Below are 18,588 nucleotides of genomic sequence, written 5' to 3' on the forward strand. Positions count from 1 at the left end.
GAATAACAATTGCATTATTAAAAAAAGATATAACATTTCTAACTGATGTTTTTTTTGTTATGAATGCCTTGATAAGTTTTTCCAGTGTTAGCCATTGATTGCATTTTTCGCTCCAGTAGGTAAGTTTAACTACCTTCCTCTAGGTTTTCAAATGGAAAAAAATTAATGTTGTACATTGATTGTGGACACTAAAGCGTTTGAAAATTACTTTCAAATATTTTTTAGGTAAGAGATTCTCTTTACTGGAGCGAGTAGGAGAAAAGAGTTATCCAGATAATATAGTAGGAAATAATTATAATTAAAAAAAATTAATTTATATAATAATAAAGCATCTTGATAAATATATTTTTACTTTATTATAAAATCATTGAAATAAAATATTTAGAAATGTTGTATATTTAAACGACCCAAAAACGTTTCTACTTTATAATAACTGTTCTTATTTCTGTTAACAGCATTTGAATCTCCACTAACCTAATTAGAATAAAAAAGTAATTTTAATAATAACAGTATTTTGGAGAAAATATTTTCATAATTTCTTTCCAAACAGTATTTTTACTTACATTTTTCTAATTTAGAAATTTTAATTTGCTATCGTTTCTATTGGCTGCCTCTTGGAATAACCACAAGAAAGTTAAACTTGGAGCAGAAAAAAAAATTGTTTTAATCTTTATATAAACAAAGAACATTAAGTTAAATTAAATACTTTCAAAACAAGTAATTAAATGGCATGCTGTTAGTCTTTAAATTTAATAATAACATACAAGAATGTATTTTATATTTTAATTTCGCTAAAATACAAAATTAATAAATCATTCATTAATTTTCATAAATGTATAAATTTAGGTAGGTTTGGAATATTATGTAAGTTTTATTTTCAACATGTTATGTAAAATTTAAGAAACTTTGGAAAACCTCTAAAGTGTATGTATTTTTGTATAATTCTATATTTGAACACAAGAAAACTAAAAACAAAAAATCTAAATCCCTTTTTTAATGTTAAGAAAAAAGTATTTAAAATACAAAAATAATGCAAAATAATAATATTTTGCATAATGCAAAATATTTGAAAAAGTTGAAAAACTATTCCAGATGTTTATTTATATGAATATTGTAATGATGAGAAAATTTATATTTATTTTTACATTTTTTTCTAATGTGTATGTTGGAATTTGTTCAATTAGTTAACAATAAAGAACTTCCTGTATGGCCCAATGAGATTAGGATGATATGTGTGACATGTAGATGAAGTATAGACTTGTACAAACCCAGGTTGACTATTCCTGAGACGTGTGGTTAATTGAACCCCAACCACCAAACTACATCGATATCAACTTTCTAGTAATCAAAGCCATATAAAATCAATTAACTTTTATTATGATTTGTACCTCAGAACCTACGATTTTGAAAATCAGGTGTTAAACAACTGATTTCCAGTGACAAGTTAACCACTAGACCAGCTCAATGGGCAATTTATATTTGGGAAAAATAATACTGTAGTTTATGATAATCAAAGAGTTGTTTTGCATGAAGTTATTAGAGCTTAAATTATTTTATAATTACTAATATATATGTCAGCCTCCATGGCGCGAGTAGTAGCGTCTCGTCCTTTCATCCAGAGGTTCCGGGTTCGAATCCTGGTCAGGCATGGCATTTTCACACGCTACGAATCATTCATCTCATCATCTGAAGCAATATATAACGGTGATCCCGGAGGTAAAAACAAGGTATATATATGCACAATTTTAATGAAAATCCGACAAACTGTTTTCATTAAAGGTATATCGTTATAAATATTAATTACACTAATACTCATTATAGGTATATACTTTTATTCAAAGTTTTAATATAAATATTAATGGTTATGCAATTAATAAATAATAGAAAATATATAATGTACGAGGTCTGTAAATAAAGTAATAAGACTAGTTTTTTGGCAGCCAAAAGCGGCATCACTCTAATGTTACTAGTAAACATATGGTTACATGAACAGCTGATTTATATTAGGTATTTATATTAGTCTATTGTTGCTACGTGAGATGTAAACAAAATTTTTGTGAAACCAGTTTTTGTTTTGCGTTACAAAAATGAGTTTACCTAATTATGAGCAACCTTGTGCAATCAAGTTTTGTGTTAAACTCTGTATGAATGAAACTGAAATTTTTTTCAAAATTGAAAAGAGCGTACGGAGATGACGCTCTATCACGACCTCAAGTTTTTAGGTGGTTTAAAGCATTTTCAGATGGTCGGAAATTAGTTGCGGACGATCCACACTCTGGAAGACCGCTAACGTCAAAAAGTGACCACAATGTTGAGCGAATCAGAGAGTTGATACGGTACGACCGGTGAATAAATGTCAGAATGATTGCAGAACAATTGAATTTGAACCGTACCACAGTCCATCAAATTTTGACAAACGAATTGGACATGATAAACGTTTGTGCAAAATTGGTCCCAAAAAACTTCACTGTTGAACAGAAAAACAATAGGGTGGATGTATGCCGCGATCTTCAAGGGCGAATTGAAACTGATCTTGATTTTCTAAAAAAATGTTATTACTGGTGATGAATCTTGGATATTTGAGTACGACCCAGATACATAACGTCAGAGCAAGGAGTAGCACACTTCAAAGTCACCACGTACCAAAAAAGAAAAAAATGAGCAAATCAAAACCATGCTAATTTGTTTCTTCGATAATGCATTGTCCATAAGGAGTTTTTGCCTACGGACAGACAGTAAATCAATATGATTACCGAGAAATTCTTGAAAGACTGCGGAAAAGAGTTGCCCCCGTGAGACCAGCCATCAAAGACAACTGGATGATGCATTACGACAATGCACCTTGTCACATTGCACTTTCAATTAATGAGTTTTGACAAAGAAAAACATTCCTGTATTTCCTCGACCACCTTATTCACCTGACTTGAGTTCCTGCGACTTTTTCCTGTTCCCGATTTAAAAAAACAAACATTTTAAAGGACACCATTTGGAACAGTAGAAAACGTAAAATAAATGTAACTGACCATCTGAAGGATTCCAGTTTCTGAATTCCAACACTGCTATGAAGGGTGGGAAGCCGTTTGAATCTTTGCGTGGCTTCCCAAGGGAACTCCATGTATAATTGAATTGTAAATAAAAAGTTTTTCTGAACCAGTCTCATTACTTATTTACAGACCTCGTATACTACAATGTACGCTTTGATCTGATACGGGAGAGATGAAAACTTCAATTTAGAAAGATAAAAAACTCGTTTGATTTTATATTGTTTTTTAAATAATTTTTGGAAAAATTTTTGGTTAGAAAAACGACTTTTAATATATTTTTTAAACTTTAAAATGGCGTAATTTATTTTTTCTTCAACAGCCTACAAATTATCTATTTTATGCTCAAAGATATTTTTTAAGTTATCAAAATTTAATGGAAAATATCAAGGTCTATAATTTTCATTCTATTCACATTTGTAAAATATAAATTCTCTTCAGAAAATATAAAAATTCTCAAATTATATAAAAATTTATCAATTTTTGTAAAATCTTTATTTTATAAGAATAAAACTAATAATTTTGTTATCTTTTCTTGAAAATGTTGAAAAGTAAGCTAATTTAAAATAGGTGTATTGAATAATAAAAAACAAATAAACAGATGACATTTACGGAATTGAGTAACAATGGCATCTTAGTTTATTGCGTTTTTTTTATTTCCATTATTGTGTTTTACGATTAATTCACTACTACATAAGCTCTTGCGTGGAAATAAGGAATATAAATTTTACAGCGTACGAAAAACACTATGCCAGATCTCGATTCGAACCCGGGACCTTCCGGATCAAAGGCTGAGATACTATTTTACAGTGGCGCTCTATGATGCTCTTGTTGGTGCACTTTAAGTAGCTCCATGGAGCTACTTAAATTTCTTTCTAAGACGATTTAAAAAAATAACTATAAAATTGTTATTTTTAGCATTTGTATTCCACTAGTTCAAACAAAAATATAGTTAATTTTTATTTTTAATTAATTATTATTTTTATGTAAAACCATTATTTAAAGATATTTACAAAGAACAACATTTTTCTTTATCTCCCACCATAAAACTAGTGTTTTATTATAGTGTAGAGCCCGTTGATTGGTTCATGAATGGAATATGTAAAAATGAACGTCTATCCTAATTAATTTTCGTTGCTCCGCCATTTTTTTTTTACTTATTAAAAAATAAGGGCTGAATTTACCAAATAATATATTCTTTTTAATAATATAAACCTAAACCTGCTTGTGTAAATTAGATACACAATCGCAAAGATTTAATTAAACTTCGAAATGTGATAATTTTTGTAAATGATAGATTTGAATCTAATATTATTCTTCCATAATCGTAAAAGTATAAATTTAAATCACGATTAGTTAGTATTGATTGCAGTACGTAGTAATTACCCAGTCAAAATCTCGTCTAAATATTCCTTCTCGTTGTGAGAAGCTTAGTAAGCACCATCAACATCTCGTTGATGAGTAACAAACAACTTCACTTCGTAATAATGACGCAAAGTTACTGATTAGGTTTTTCATATAAAATTTAAAAAAAATATATATATATATAAGTAGATATTTATTTTATAATCTGGTTTTATTTTGATAAAGAAAACGAAATTAATGATTAACTAGATTGAATTTGGGTTTTCCCAAGGGAGGAACAAAATTAAAAAAAAAAAAAAATAATTTGACTATAAAACTGCCAACATCTCAAAGTTTAACAACAAAATTTCTCTTCCACTGGTATAACATATTTTAAATTTATCGCTAATTAAACTACATTCAAGTTACCCTAATATTCCTCGTAGGCTTGGTTAAAATGATTAACAATTTACGTAATGAAAATTTACATAAAAAATTATATTTATTTAATTAGTTATAAAATCCACAAATTTTTGAAAAATTAATTTTAAAAATAAAATATCAAACAATTTCTGATTAAATAGGATGCATGTGTATCATTTCCATTTACCTGACAGACGTTTGTTGATAACTGATTTACAGCTTTTATTCAAAATATTTACGTAATGATTTTATAACATTAAACTGGAATATTTTATACGATTCAAATTTTATCTGATTTAATAGTTCATTTAATTTTAATTAAAAGTAAAAGCAAAATGATAAACATTTAAATTTATATTAATAAATTATCAATCATATATTGACAATTAACATTCTATATTAATGTGAACCTCGGATTTTGACGACTGATTTACAGAGTTTTCTGATATTCTGTTTTATGTTATACTTTTAATTAAGATAAACCAACTAGTTATCTTAATTAAAAATTACGTAAAAAAAAAGAAATAAACAAAAAAATAGATTAAGTGGGAGGTAAAAGATAAATTATGATAAACAAGGGAAAAATTTGCAATGTAGATTTATTGTAATTAATTTTTAATGTCGAATTGAAATATTTTTGGTTTTTTTTTTTAAAGAGATTAACTGTACTAATTTTATTGGCAGGAGAAAATATTTGTTGGCTCATTTAACTGCATTATGAAGTAAAAAAATTTTAACAGTAGCTCACGACATCTCACAGGCCCATTATAGGAACTTTGTTTAAGTCTGCAGCCTAATTTTTTTGTCTTATTCAAATATAATGCCAATTCATTTATTTCCATTCAAATAAATATTCATTTACGCGTATTTCAATTAAAATAATTGTTTATTAAACTGTGTCGAGTATAGGGTTAAATCTCTTTGTTTAGAAGCATTGAGCTTTTTAGAAAAATAATCTACCCACTTTTCTTTTGCTCTTTGATACTTGTTTTAAAATTAAAATTACGATAATGGAGGAGAAGAATAGTCAAAAAAGTAATCTTTGTGTGTATCCAGGCTAAACTATTTTCGTCATGAATAATGAGCTGTTTCTATACAAAAATGTGATTAAATATTTTGCCCCCCACTTTGGTCTAGGTACATTAACTTTTAACAAGGCTATGTTAATTAAGCCTTGTGAGCAGTACTCCGGAACAGGAACTACGTAGTCTATGTTATTTAGTGGTTGGCTACAGTATTTTCCTCTCTACAAGTGTTAACTTAGCAGTTATGACGAGAAAAATAAAATAAAAAAAAAAAGATTCTATTTTCCGTCGTAATAATGGTTACTTTTAATTACTACTTATTCAGCTTTTCAACACAATCATATTTCCATTTCCTTTTCTTTTTTTTTAATAAAAATAACTATTGTTGACTGGGATAGCTATTTTTAGCTTTTTTATTCCTAATGTGTACGTTGTAATCTTTTCAACTAGTGAACAATAAGCAACTCCCATACCCCAATGATATGAGGATGATATATATGTCATGTAAATGAGGTATAATCTTGTACAAATTCAGGCCGACCATTCCTAAGACATATGGTAAATTGAAACCCAACCACCAAAGCACAACGGTACCCACTGTCTAGTATTCAAATCCGTATAAAAGTAACTAACTTTTACTAGAATTTGTACCTCAGAATCGTCGACTTCGGAAATCAGCTGTTACACAAGGGCGTTGACCATTTTTTTTTAACTTTCGGGTCCACCGTTAGGTATTGCTTCAGAGGATGAGATGAATGATTTGTAGCGTGTGTGAAAGTGCCATGCCTGACCGGAATTCAAACCCCGGACCTCCGGATGAAAGGCCGAAACGCTACCATTCGCGCCACGGAGGCCGGCAATTTTTGCCGGCCGATTGCACTTGGAGCCATAAAAGCTAACCATGGTTCACCACATTACAGATGACGACAAAGTTCTTCGGCTACATATTTGTATGGAAATGATGAATAGAATTGTAGGCAACGATACATTTTTAGACAATGTAATTTTTAAGGATGAGTCAAAGTTTCACGTCAGTGGCAAGGTGAAATTCATACCTACCGAATATAGGGTAGCAAAAACTCTCATAAAACTTTGCAGCACATTCGTGATAACCCTAAGGTTAATGTTTTTGTGTCGTAAGCAAACAAAGACTGTTCGACCCTTATTTTTTCCAGGAGGCAACCGTAATAAATAGTATTGTTTATCAGGACATGCTTCAAAATTTTCGTAATTCCTCAGTTAGACGATGATGACCAAGATGGACGCCATTACTATCATCAAGACGGGGCACCACCTCACTACTGCCTAGAAGTCTGAGATTTTCTTGATACTTGATTCCCAGGTCGGTGGATCGGTAGTGAAGGGCCAATCGTATGGTCATCTCGCTCTCCAGATCTGATCCCGCCAGATCTTTTCTTGTGAAGTTTCATTAAAGATCGGGTTTATGTCCTACCCTCTTTACTTGCTGATATTGTTGAGCTAAGGCTTTGAATTAACGCCGCAGCTACGCCCTTGTTGGCTACAGTCTGGAATCAAATCGACTTCAGGTGGGATGTATTTCGCATTACAATTAAAAGCCATATCGAACCAAAGTGAACGTTGAGTGATAAACTTGATGTGTTTTTCTATGAAATGAGACCTTAACCGAATATGTCGGTTATGTCAATACATTTTTACATGACTTTAAATTTGTGAAGTCCTTTTTAATCAGTCGGAATTATAATAAAAAATTCCGTTAGGTTTCAAATTATTATTTTTTTTATAAATATATATCCTACTTCTTCTAGTAGGATATATACTTTAAAACAATCAGAAAAAGAAGAAATATAAATATCATAACGTAAAAATATTCTGAAATGGAGTTTGTATCTGTACAATCTGTGTCCTGCATCTTTACCGGTCACACTGCTTATAAGTACAATATTAAAATAATGCAAAAATTACGTACTAGATAACCGTTTGCATTATAATGTCCTTTTAATCGAGTGAGCGATGTCTTTTCTTCTTTATTCGAGAACACCCAAGCAGTTATATGTGGCCAAAATCCAAATAAACGACACATTAATATTACAAGCAAAACTAATGCCAGTACGCACAACAACGTCACAGCCATCTGAAATAAAATAAAAATAAATTAGTTTCAGTTCTTAGATTATTAACATTACTTTATTATTATGACTTAGAGAATATTATTACAGATGTATTTTTATGAAGAATAAAAGATAAGTAAAATGAGGAAAACTTAAATTTTTTAATTTTTTCAGAATTTTTTAGGTAAACTACTAGAAAGGTCATATTCCGTCAAAAACTCAAGCAATGTCGGTTATTTAACAAAAAATTCCAAGGGAGGGTAAAAAATGAGCAAAAAATTGTAAAATTGAAACAAAAGTTTTTTTTTATTAAATAACTTATTTAGACCTTTAATAATTTATTTTGTATAAGAAATTTATTTAATTTTATGTAAAAACAAAATTAGACTTCACATTAATTTTTTATTATTATTCTTTTTATTTAATTATAAAATAGAGTTCAGCTTGCTTTACTCGTAACATAACTCTAAAACATAATTTGTTATTTATAAAACATAAATATTAAATTATTATATACTAACATCCTTCGTCGCGATTTCGCCTGCGCTACATGCGAATAGAACTTCAAAGATTGGAAATAACTATTTCCAATCTAAATAACTATTTCCAAATAGTTTTATAACTATTTACAGCTAACCGGATAAAATAGTTTAATTTGAATGAATAACAATTTTTCAGTTGTACATATGTAAAATGGTCATCATTCCCTTTAATTGTATAATCAAACAAATTTGTCTTTACGTATATTACAATGGGAATATAAATTGAGCTTTTACAAATAATGACATAAAATTTAATAAAACACATGATAACCGTAAAAAAATGTCGATATTGACATAGACAATGATCGATATAGACAATGATATTAAATTTATTAAATGACGTTAAAAGTTATTTATGATTTACTTTTTTTACTTCCTTGTACGAAGTAAAGTAAGTATTGTGATCGTGAAAAATTTCAGTTTTCCGATTTGAACAGAAACATCCATTTTGATCACTCCTAAATCCATTTTGACTTATTTCGGCGTGACGTCTGTACGTACGTACGTATCTAGCATAACTTAAAAAGATTAGCCGTAGTATGTTGAAATTTTGGATTTAGGACTGTTGTAACATTTAGTTGTGAACCTCCTCTTTTGATTGCAATCGACTGAACCAAAAGTGTCCAAAAAAGCCTAAAATCTAAAACAATTGGATTTTAGACTTTTTCTTAACTGCAGTAATAAGCCCTCATTGAAATCTTTTCGACGATATATAATTGGTACTTATTTCATTGGTTCCAGAGTTATAGCCAAATGAAATTTTAATTAATGAAATATTTGAATCTATAAGGGAAAGACACATCGGTTCGAATCAGACTTTATCTCTTTTTTTTTGATTTAAATGTGTTGATTTTTAATTGATTTATTAACCTCTGATTGTAAAAAAAATCACGATACATAATAATTCAATAATAATAAAAATAAATTATGAAAAATATCAGAAGTTATTAATGAAATAAAATTTTATTACTTTTCATTTTTAAAATAATGTACATATATAATTTAATATGCGTACAAGGAAGTCATATGGGTCCACGTCAGAGTTTTTTATTTGTAACTTATATAACAGTGAGATTGGTAAGATTTGATTTGTGATCAAATGGTACAAACGAAAAAGACTTTGTCTCTATATAGTGGTAAGATAAAATATACATTTTATTTAACGGTAATTTATTGTAACAGATATATCACCAACAATTTTTTTTTTATCAAAATTTATAAACGAAATTTATAAAGCGAGATCTATTGTGCCAACCGGGAGCTACTTAATTCTGGTATTTTTCTAAGTTAATTGTTTTTTTGTGGGAGGGAGTATATTTATTTCCGATTGGTTTATAGCTTATGCTAAATTTTTGTCTTTCGTGATATAAATTTTATCTTATCCTACTAGATATAAGGAATTCTTATGTCATACTGGGAATTTTGAGTTGAAGAATTACATTTGCAATTACAATTACGTGCCATTGGAATTGTCTAAAGCAAAACATGAGTCTTCTTACATTTCCAACAAAACATTGTTTTTTACTTTAATTGGTACAGATATTATTGTTGTAAGGATTCGTAAATGTTTTTTTAATAATTGATTGATTATACATACTCACAAATTTCTCATATGCTTTTCTTCAACTTAAAATGTTTCAACCGTGTCCTCAAATCATGCAATCTCAGTTAAACTCATTTCCCTACGTCATACAATGGTGAAAGTTTATACAGAGACGTAAGTCGGGTGACAATACAAAATTCCATTGCTAATTTAATATACTTTTATATTTTACATATAGAACATTTATACATAAGTTGTCAGTCATACAAGGAGAACATCTTGAGGAAGGGAGCTGAATTGATAAGATGTAGCTTTGATCCGACTGATTTTGACTGTCGATTCAGTATGAGTAGATCACGTGTCTGTTGAAGGGGATTTTTATACAACTAGTGTAAATTTAGTTTCTAAAATTTATTGCTCTAATCACCGGATTTAGTTATAAATAACTGGTATCATTTATAATAATGGAAGCTAATTCTACAGGATATAATATAAAATAAAACTGCATATAAATACTGTTTTTTGTTTGCTAAAAAATCAAAACAACTAAAAGTAATAGTAATAAAAATAAATAGTAGTAAAGATAGTAATTGTAATAGTTGTAAATGTAATAGTTGTCAATTTAAATATTTACACAATTAAAAAAAAAAAAGATGGTAAAACTAACACTTTACGAAGAACCTTTATAACATAAGAGAATTTAATTTGTTGAAATATGATTTCTTAAAAGTATAAAAAAAAAATTAAAACTTGCTTTTCTTCAGAATATTGGATTGTTAAAATATGATTTCAAAAAACACAGTTCTGTAGAGAAAATAAAAATGGAATAATATAATTCCTCAGAAAGTATTTTAAAAGAAATGTCGAGAAAGACACCGATCTCGGCATGGATGTAGCAAAGAAACAAACAAAATTCTACAACGATAAACAAAAAGAGACAACACAACAACTTAGCGAAAGAAATGGTTGAAGAAAGTGCGTCAAAAATACGACGTAAAGAAAGCAAATCAAGATAAAGAAGCGAAGCGAGCAAGATTGGATATTCATAACCAATACAAAGCGCAGTTGAGAATTACCGAAACACCAGTACAGCGTGAAGTTCGATTAGCACTCGACACCAACGCGAATCGCAATATCGTGCATCAGAAACACCTGGAGACTGCAAAACTCGCTTAGAACGCCAACAAAGAACAAACATACATTAGCCTTAGTAGAGTTAGATCTCTTGATGGACTTTGGATTGAAGAACTGGAGAACTCAAAATTAGCAGGCAGTAAACCTTGTAACAATGATGCCATAGCGGAGATGAACCGTATAAGGAATAAAATGTAAATAGAAAAATGTATTTAAGTGTATGATAAAAATTTGATAAAGTAAATGATAAATTTTATATACTCGTATTTATATAAATATATTTCACTTTCTTACATGATAACTGCCGTAATTTGCGCCAATCACTTTCAAATTGATACATAAAATACGACACAAAATCTCGATCGAATTCGTTAATGGGAAAAATTGGACTATGGGGTGGAAATGGGGGGCTTTTTCGAAAAAACAAAATATCGCTATAATTTTCTTAATAAGTAAAATTTCGAATTCGTTTAAAGTTCCTACTATTCTTTGGTGGCCCAGGGGCTGGAAAAAATGGGGTAAAAAATTTTACCCCATTTTACCCCAAATTTTTCCAGGGGCTGGAAAAAATTTTCGAAGGTAAAAAAAAATCATACCTTCCTTAATAGGCACAGTATCTAATCGGTTTAAAGTGGTAGTTAGTCCTTTAAACATTACCTAAACCTTTTTGTCTGAAACAATTTTTGATATGACCAACCCTTACGGCAAGGGATGACCAAAATTTTGCTGGAATTGTAAGAAGATGGGGCTTGTCGTATGCTAAAAATGTGAAACGTTTTTTACATGCAACCATTGTATTGAGTAAATTTGAAGTTTTTCTTAACTTTAAGGTGGAAATATTTTTTATCCTCTACTTAGCACCGGTGAAATCTACCTCCGCCTTCCGGCTTGCCGAAAGAGATTTTTTTAAAAGCCTAATAAATCTAATAAAATAAAATAAATATGTTATAAAAAACTTAAAAAAAAAAAAAATTATATACGCTTGTCTGTACATACGAGTACATGCATATTTATATCAAACATATTTATATAAAATGTAAAAACTGATAAAAATTTCATTTAATTATGACTAAAAAGTAGGAAATACGAAAAAAGTATAAAGCTGATCAAAAAAGAGATTCTTACAAAAAATTAAAAAGTAATTTTGTTTTCAAGAAAATTACTTTAAAAAAATTTATTAACGCATGATTGAATAAAACCTGGGGCGCGCTCTCATACACAACGATTATATAATTAGAGCGCGTCCACGCTTTTACTTTTAGTCATGCTTAAATAGAAAATTCTCTGAAAACATAATTATATTATAGGTTTTAGTACGAATTGCCTTTTTGTATGTTGTTTTTAAAAGAAAAGCATGTATGTAAGTTTTTATTCTTGTTTTTTAAACGATTTGAGGGCTTTCTTTTTTACTTCTTTGTACGAAGTAAAGGAAGTATTGTGATCGCAAAAATTTCGGTTTTCAGATTTCAACGGAAATATCCATTTTGACAGTCCCTGAATCCATTTTAATTAGTTTCGGCGTGAAGTCTGTAGGTACGTTATGTGCGTGTGTATCTCGCATAACTCAAAAACGATTAGCCGTAGGATGTTGAAATTTTAAATTTAGATCTGTTGTAACATCTAGTTGTCACCTCCTCTTTTGATTGCAGTCGACCGAACCAAAAGTTCCCAAAAACTTTTGGATTTTTCACTTTTTCTTACCACATTGAGAGCTTTTCAAGGATATACCATAAGTGGCACTTATTTTCATTGGTTCCAGATTTATAGCCAAATAAAACTTTAATTAATGAAATATTTGGATCTTACAAGGGAAGGCACATCGGTTCGGATCAAACTTCATCTCCTTTTCTTTTTTTTTAACCTTTTTTTAATTTAAATATATTGATTTATTAACAACTATTAACCCGTGATTGAAAAAAAAATACATTAAATAATTATTCAATAACAACAATAAAAAAAATAATAATATGAAAAAAGTAAGAAGTTATTAATGAAATAAAATTTTATGTACTTTCAAAAATGTGTAAATTTAATTTAATAGGAATTATTACATATGTATACGTAATAGATTTGGTGAAACATCTAATTACTTAATATATTAATTGAAAATTATAATTTAGAATCGTATTCTTTTTGGATTTTCTAGTTTAATTTTATTTACTTATTCTGGAATTTCTATTTAATTTTATCTGCGTTGAAGTTAACTACAGAGAACGTGACTGAAAAATAGACCCTTACAAGAAAAACATATACACTGAGTCATACATGCCCGATCTTTGATAAATTGTAAAAAATCCTTATCTTTTAGTTTATTTCACTGATATTGTCGGACAATATTCTCCTAAGTCCAAGTTAATCATCATTTCGTTTATTTGTTTTTTGTTGCCAATCATTTAGTCGCTCTATGGTTTGATATAATTCTTTTCTTATCTTAATTTATGTGCACGTTCTCTAGTTTTAAAATTTTCTCTCTATATATTCATCATCTCTTTATCTTTTTATTTTTTAACATTCTATTTGGTTTTAACATTTTCTTCCTCTTTGTATTTATCATCTTCTCTTAATATTTTTATTCTTTCTTTGTTTGAAATATTTTCTACCTGTTTATTTTTTTTGGTTTGCAACATTTTCTTCAATTTTTCCTTTTTTTTAATTTAAATATATTGATTTATTAATAATTATTAACTTCTTATTGTAAAAAAAATTTTGCAATAAATAATAATTCAGTAATAACAAAAAAAAAAAAAAGAAAAAATCAGATGTTATTAGTGATATAACGTTTTATGTACTTTTAGAAATGCGTCATGTAATTTAATAGGCGTACAACGAAGTCATGTGGTGTCCACATCAGATTTTTACTATTTCGTTTAATTTAATTTTCAGTTGTAAGATACGTGTTTTTCACCAATATTAATATGGTATGTATTTATTTTTCAACAGTATAGCTGATTTATTAATTTAAATTTTAAAGCTTATAATAAATTTGGTTAAAAAGAAGCAAAAAATAACATCGACCTTGAAAATCCAGTTCTGATTGCAGTTGAAGCAATTCTTCACAAGAAGATTTCTAAAGTAGCTTGTTCAAAACACATTAGGGAATGAGGAAGCAAGAGAAGTTGTCATGAGTGCTGCAGTGAGAGTTGCAACAAAGAAAAGATGCTGCTAAACTCCCCAAAACAATCATCATTTATTCAAAGTATCTGAAGTATAATTGTGGTAAGAGTAGTATAAAAATAAATATTGTTTGTTTTGTTTTTATAATAACGGGCATGTTTGTGATTAAATAACTTTTATAAGTCTTTGTGATATAGATATATCACTTATTTGAAAAAGTGGGGAGTTTTTTGTTTTAAAATTACTTCCAAATTTTCAGTTTGTTTATTGTTCACTAGTTGAACAGATCGCAACATACAGATTAGGGGAAAAAAATTTCAATTTCAATAGTAAAAAAGTTTTTCTTTTTGAATAAATCTCTTTTTGTAACTAGCTTAAAAATGTTTTAATATTTAAAAAAAGGTGAATAATTAAATTAAAAAAATAATAATAAATAAATAAAATAGAAAATTGAGCAAAGAAGCAAAAAATAATCTCAAAAAAAAATTACCATTGTAGCACTTTATTTGGATACAAGATGATTCTCCTTTGCGCTGGCCTTAAATTTTAAATTTTCCTACTACTGAGGCTTCCTACTACTAGAGCTCAAAATCACCAATGAAATTTTCGGAGTAGTGATATACATACAGACAAAATACAACTATAATCTTTTAAAGGAAAAATTAGGAGAGATATATGAGGATTCTTTCCTGTTTAGCCTTCGGAACCACCGTTCAGGTATTACTTCAGAGGATGAATGTAAATGAAGTGTAGTCTTGTACAGTCTCAGGTCGACCATTCCTGAGATGTGTGGTTAATTGAAACCCAGTCACCAAAGAACGCTAGTGTCAACAATCTGGTATTCAAACGCGTATAAAAGTAACTGTCTTTACACGAAATTGAACCTTAGAACTCTTGACTTCGAAATCAGTTGATTTGCGATGACGAGTTTAACCACTAGACCAACACGGCGGGTAGTTATATCAGGACTACAAAGATTAAAGAAAAAGATAAGGTGGTTGTAAATATAATAAAATAAGTGCAGAAAAAAAAAACAAGAAAATATAGAAAATAAATTAACAGTAATATTTATATATTAATATTTAATACATTTATTTTCCTAATGTGAACGTTGTAATTCATTAAACTAGTGAACAATAAATAGGCTCCCCAGGACCCAATGAGATAAAAATGTTACATATATGTCATTTAAATGAGGTGTAGTTTTTTAAAGACTTAGGTCGACCATTCCTGAAATGTGTGGTTAATTGAACCCCAACAACCAAACTACATTGGGTATCCAGAGTCTAGTATTCAAAACAGTATTAAAAAAAACTAACATTTTTCGAGGATTTGAACTTCAGAACCTTCGACTTCGGAAATCAACTGTTTCGGAAATCAACTCATCGTCGATTTGTGACGATGAGTTAATCGCTAGACCAGCCCAGTGGGCTAAACATAATATTTATGCATATAAAATGCAAGAATAATATCAGAGTCTTAAAATCGCCTCTTAAAAATGGACAAGTGAAAAACGTATTAAAATTTATACATAGCAAATATAGAGAGTGAAATAGTTAGTTGATTTCGTAAACAGCAACACCTGAAGTAACGCCAGTATTTTGTGTTAGCTTGAATCATTGCAAACACAATCGAGTAGAACTTGATGAATTTGATGTTATTCGACAGTGATCTAAATCCCATAGATCCTTACCGGTTACCAAAATCATAAGATCGACAATAACCATCCATCTCAGGAATGGTTGACCTGAGAGTGTACAAGACTACATTTCATTTACATTCATACATATCATCCTCATTCATTCTCTGATGCAATACCTTACGGTGGTTCCGGAGGCTAAACAGATAAAGAAAGAAAGGTTACCGAAATCAAGGCCAATCTATTAGAAGTCAACATGCTAAACCAACCATTTTCTATAATAATTTTTCCTACTATTTTCCATATCTCTATTCTTCCTTCCGAATAATAATAAAAATAATGAAATATATTTGAAGCTAAAGTTTTACCCAGTTGATATTAAGAAAAATAATAAAATTTGGATTATTCCATGTTAAAAAAGATTTACTTAAGGTTCATTATAATCGGTATATTTCTACTACAAATTAATGTTTAAAATTTATTCTATAATTTTAAATAGACATACATTTATTTCTGTATTTATATATTCAAAAAAAGTGTCAGATTTTAATATGTTTTTAAATAGGATTGTAATTGTCGGCGATAAACGGATTTATCTAACAACGAAGCTTGTATTCAACCGATGATCATAAAGTTTGTTCTTTTACGTTTTTTTTTTTTTTGTGAAACTTTTGTAAAAAAAAAAATAGTAGTGTTAAAACCATAAGTTAACGCTGATCTCCATGAATAACGCTGATCTCCTCAAAAAAAATGGAGATTTGAAACATTTATATTCGTGTACTAGATGAGAAAAAAATTACCCTACTTGTATTTTGTAAATACCAATTTGTTTTACATTAACCTATTTTATATGCTTAATTTTTAAAGTAAAATTTTAATTGAACATTTATAAGTATTAAAAAGTATACTTAATTATGTCATGTAATTAAGTACTTGTTATATAATTTAAGTATCTGTAGGTTTAAAAAGTGTTTATTAATTTAGAAGTTTTTGTGAAATCATAATTTAAATTCCAAAGCTAACATGCAACTACTTTATGTGACGAATTTCATATGCAATTAATACATTCTTATCTTGAAATAGTTATACAGCTTAAGAAGTTAGGATAAAAAAAAGTATAAATATAGAAATAAAAAAGTTTGTATAACAAACTGAAACAAAATATATTATAAATAAAACGATTATACGAAATTAAAAACTGCAATGACCATTCTTTTCACAACTGCTATAAATTTAAATAGAACTTAGCAAAATGAGCGAAATCTGAAAATTGAATTAAATACACCGATAAACATAATTTTTGTTTCCTAACATGTGATACATGATTTTAATCTGTTTTTTTATGCTGAAAAAGAATATGAACTCAGAATCTTTCTATCACCCACCACTTAAGAAAAATAATTACATTTTAATTAAAGGATTTTTTTCATTTTTCAACGCATAGTTAGCATTTTAAGCTCCTGTATTGTATTTTGTTGGCTCATTTTTTATTGTTTAACTTTCTTAACATAATTTGTAATTTATAAATAAACAATACTAGACAAAGAATTAAATCATATCACAGTCACGTATTATGACATCATATCCAATACTAAAGAGTGAGCCTTCATGGACAAGATTAATCATTTGTGTGCAGGTCAAAACATGTGGCTGAAAACACAGCTGTATTGTTTGTATTAAGCACTGGATTTAGAAATGAATTAATTTTGTTCAGTGTTATTGCAGTCATAAGTTTGTTAACAGTCCAGTGTCATAATGGCTCGAAATTGTGTAAATGATGTGGATGCCTTTTGTTATGTATGTGGTGAGTTTACCGTAAAATCAAACGGAAAAAAAAACATTATACTTTTAATTAAAAAAGCATATCGTTGCTTTCAGTGTAAAATTGGTGATCAGGATAAGACGTGGGATCCTCATATAGTATGCACTAATTGTTCTGTTTATTTAAGAGAATGGCTGAAAGATACACGGAAGGTACTATTTCGTGTACCTATGGTTTGGCGTGAACGAAAGGATCATGTAACCGATTGTTACTTTTGTTTAACAAGTGTGTCTGGTTTTTCTAAAAAAAATCTAAATATTATGTAAAATATCCTTCATTGCAATCAGAAATCAAGCCTGTACCTCACAGTGAAATTATTCCAGTTCCTCAGCCACCTGTAAATGAATGTTTCGAAAGCAGCGACGAAGAGTCAGGCAGTACTGAAGAAGACAACAATGATTTTGATTCTGAATTATCTTCCAATAAGCCAAATCTTACATCACAAGGTGAATTAAATGACGTTAGGGATTTAAATTTATCAAAAAATCAAGCTGAACTGTTAGGATCAAGACTGTAAGGTTGGAATTTACTTCAAAAAAATACAAAAGTTTCTGGCTTTCGAAGCCGACAAACAGAATTTTCTCAGTACTTTATTGATGAAAATAATTTGGTTTATTGCGCAAATATTGATGTCCTTATGTTGCACTTAGGACTAGTTCATAAACCTGATGGCTGGCGTCTTTTCATAGATTCGTCCAAGTATAGTTAAAAAATGTTTCTACTACACAACGGTAACAAATGATGCTTCGATACCACTCGCTAATGGTATTAATTTGAAAGAGACATACGATGTAATGAAAGACGTTCTTGAAAAAATAAATTATAAAAAACATAACTGGAACATATGTGGTGATTTGAAAGTTATAGCTAT

General features: G+C 28.9%; 1 protein-coding gene across 1 annotated transcript in view; it reads right to left on the minus strand.

Moving 5' to 3' along the window:
* Window positions 1–18,588, minus strand: part of LOC142319888 (synaptotagmin-12-like) — a 59,734-nt gene that overhangs the window by 30,118 nt on the left and 11,028 nt on the right. Inside the window, exon 2 of the mRNA XM_075357561.1 lies at window positions 7,782–7,946. Coding sequence (XP_075213676.1) covers window positions 7,782–7,946 — 165 coding nt within the window. The remainder of the gene's footprint in view (window positions 1–7,781; window positions 7,947–18,588) is intronic.

Source organism: Lycorma delicatula, chromosome 2 (assembly GCF_047948215.1).
Source record: "Lycorma delicatula isolate Av1 chromosome 2, ASM4794821v1, whole genome shotgun sequence".
NCBI classification, from domain to species: Eukaryota; Metazoa; Arthropoda; class Insecta; order Hemiptera; family Fulgoridae; genus Lycorma; species Lycorma delicatula.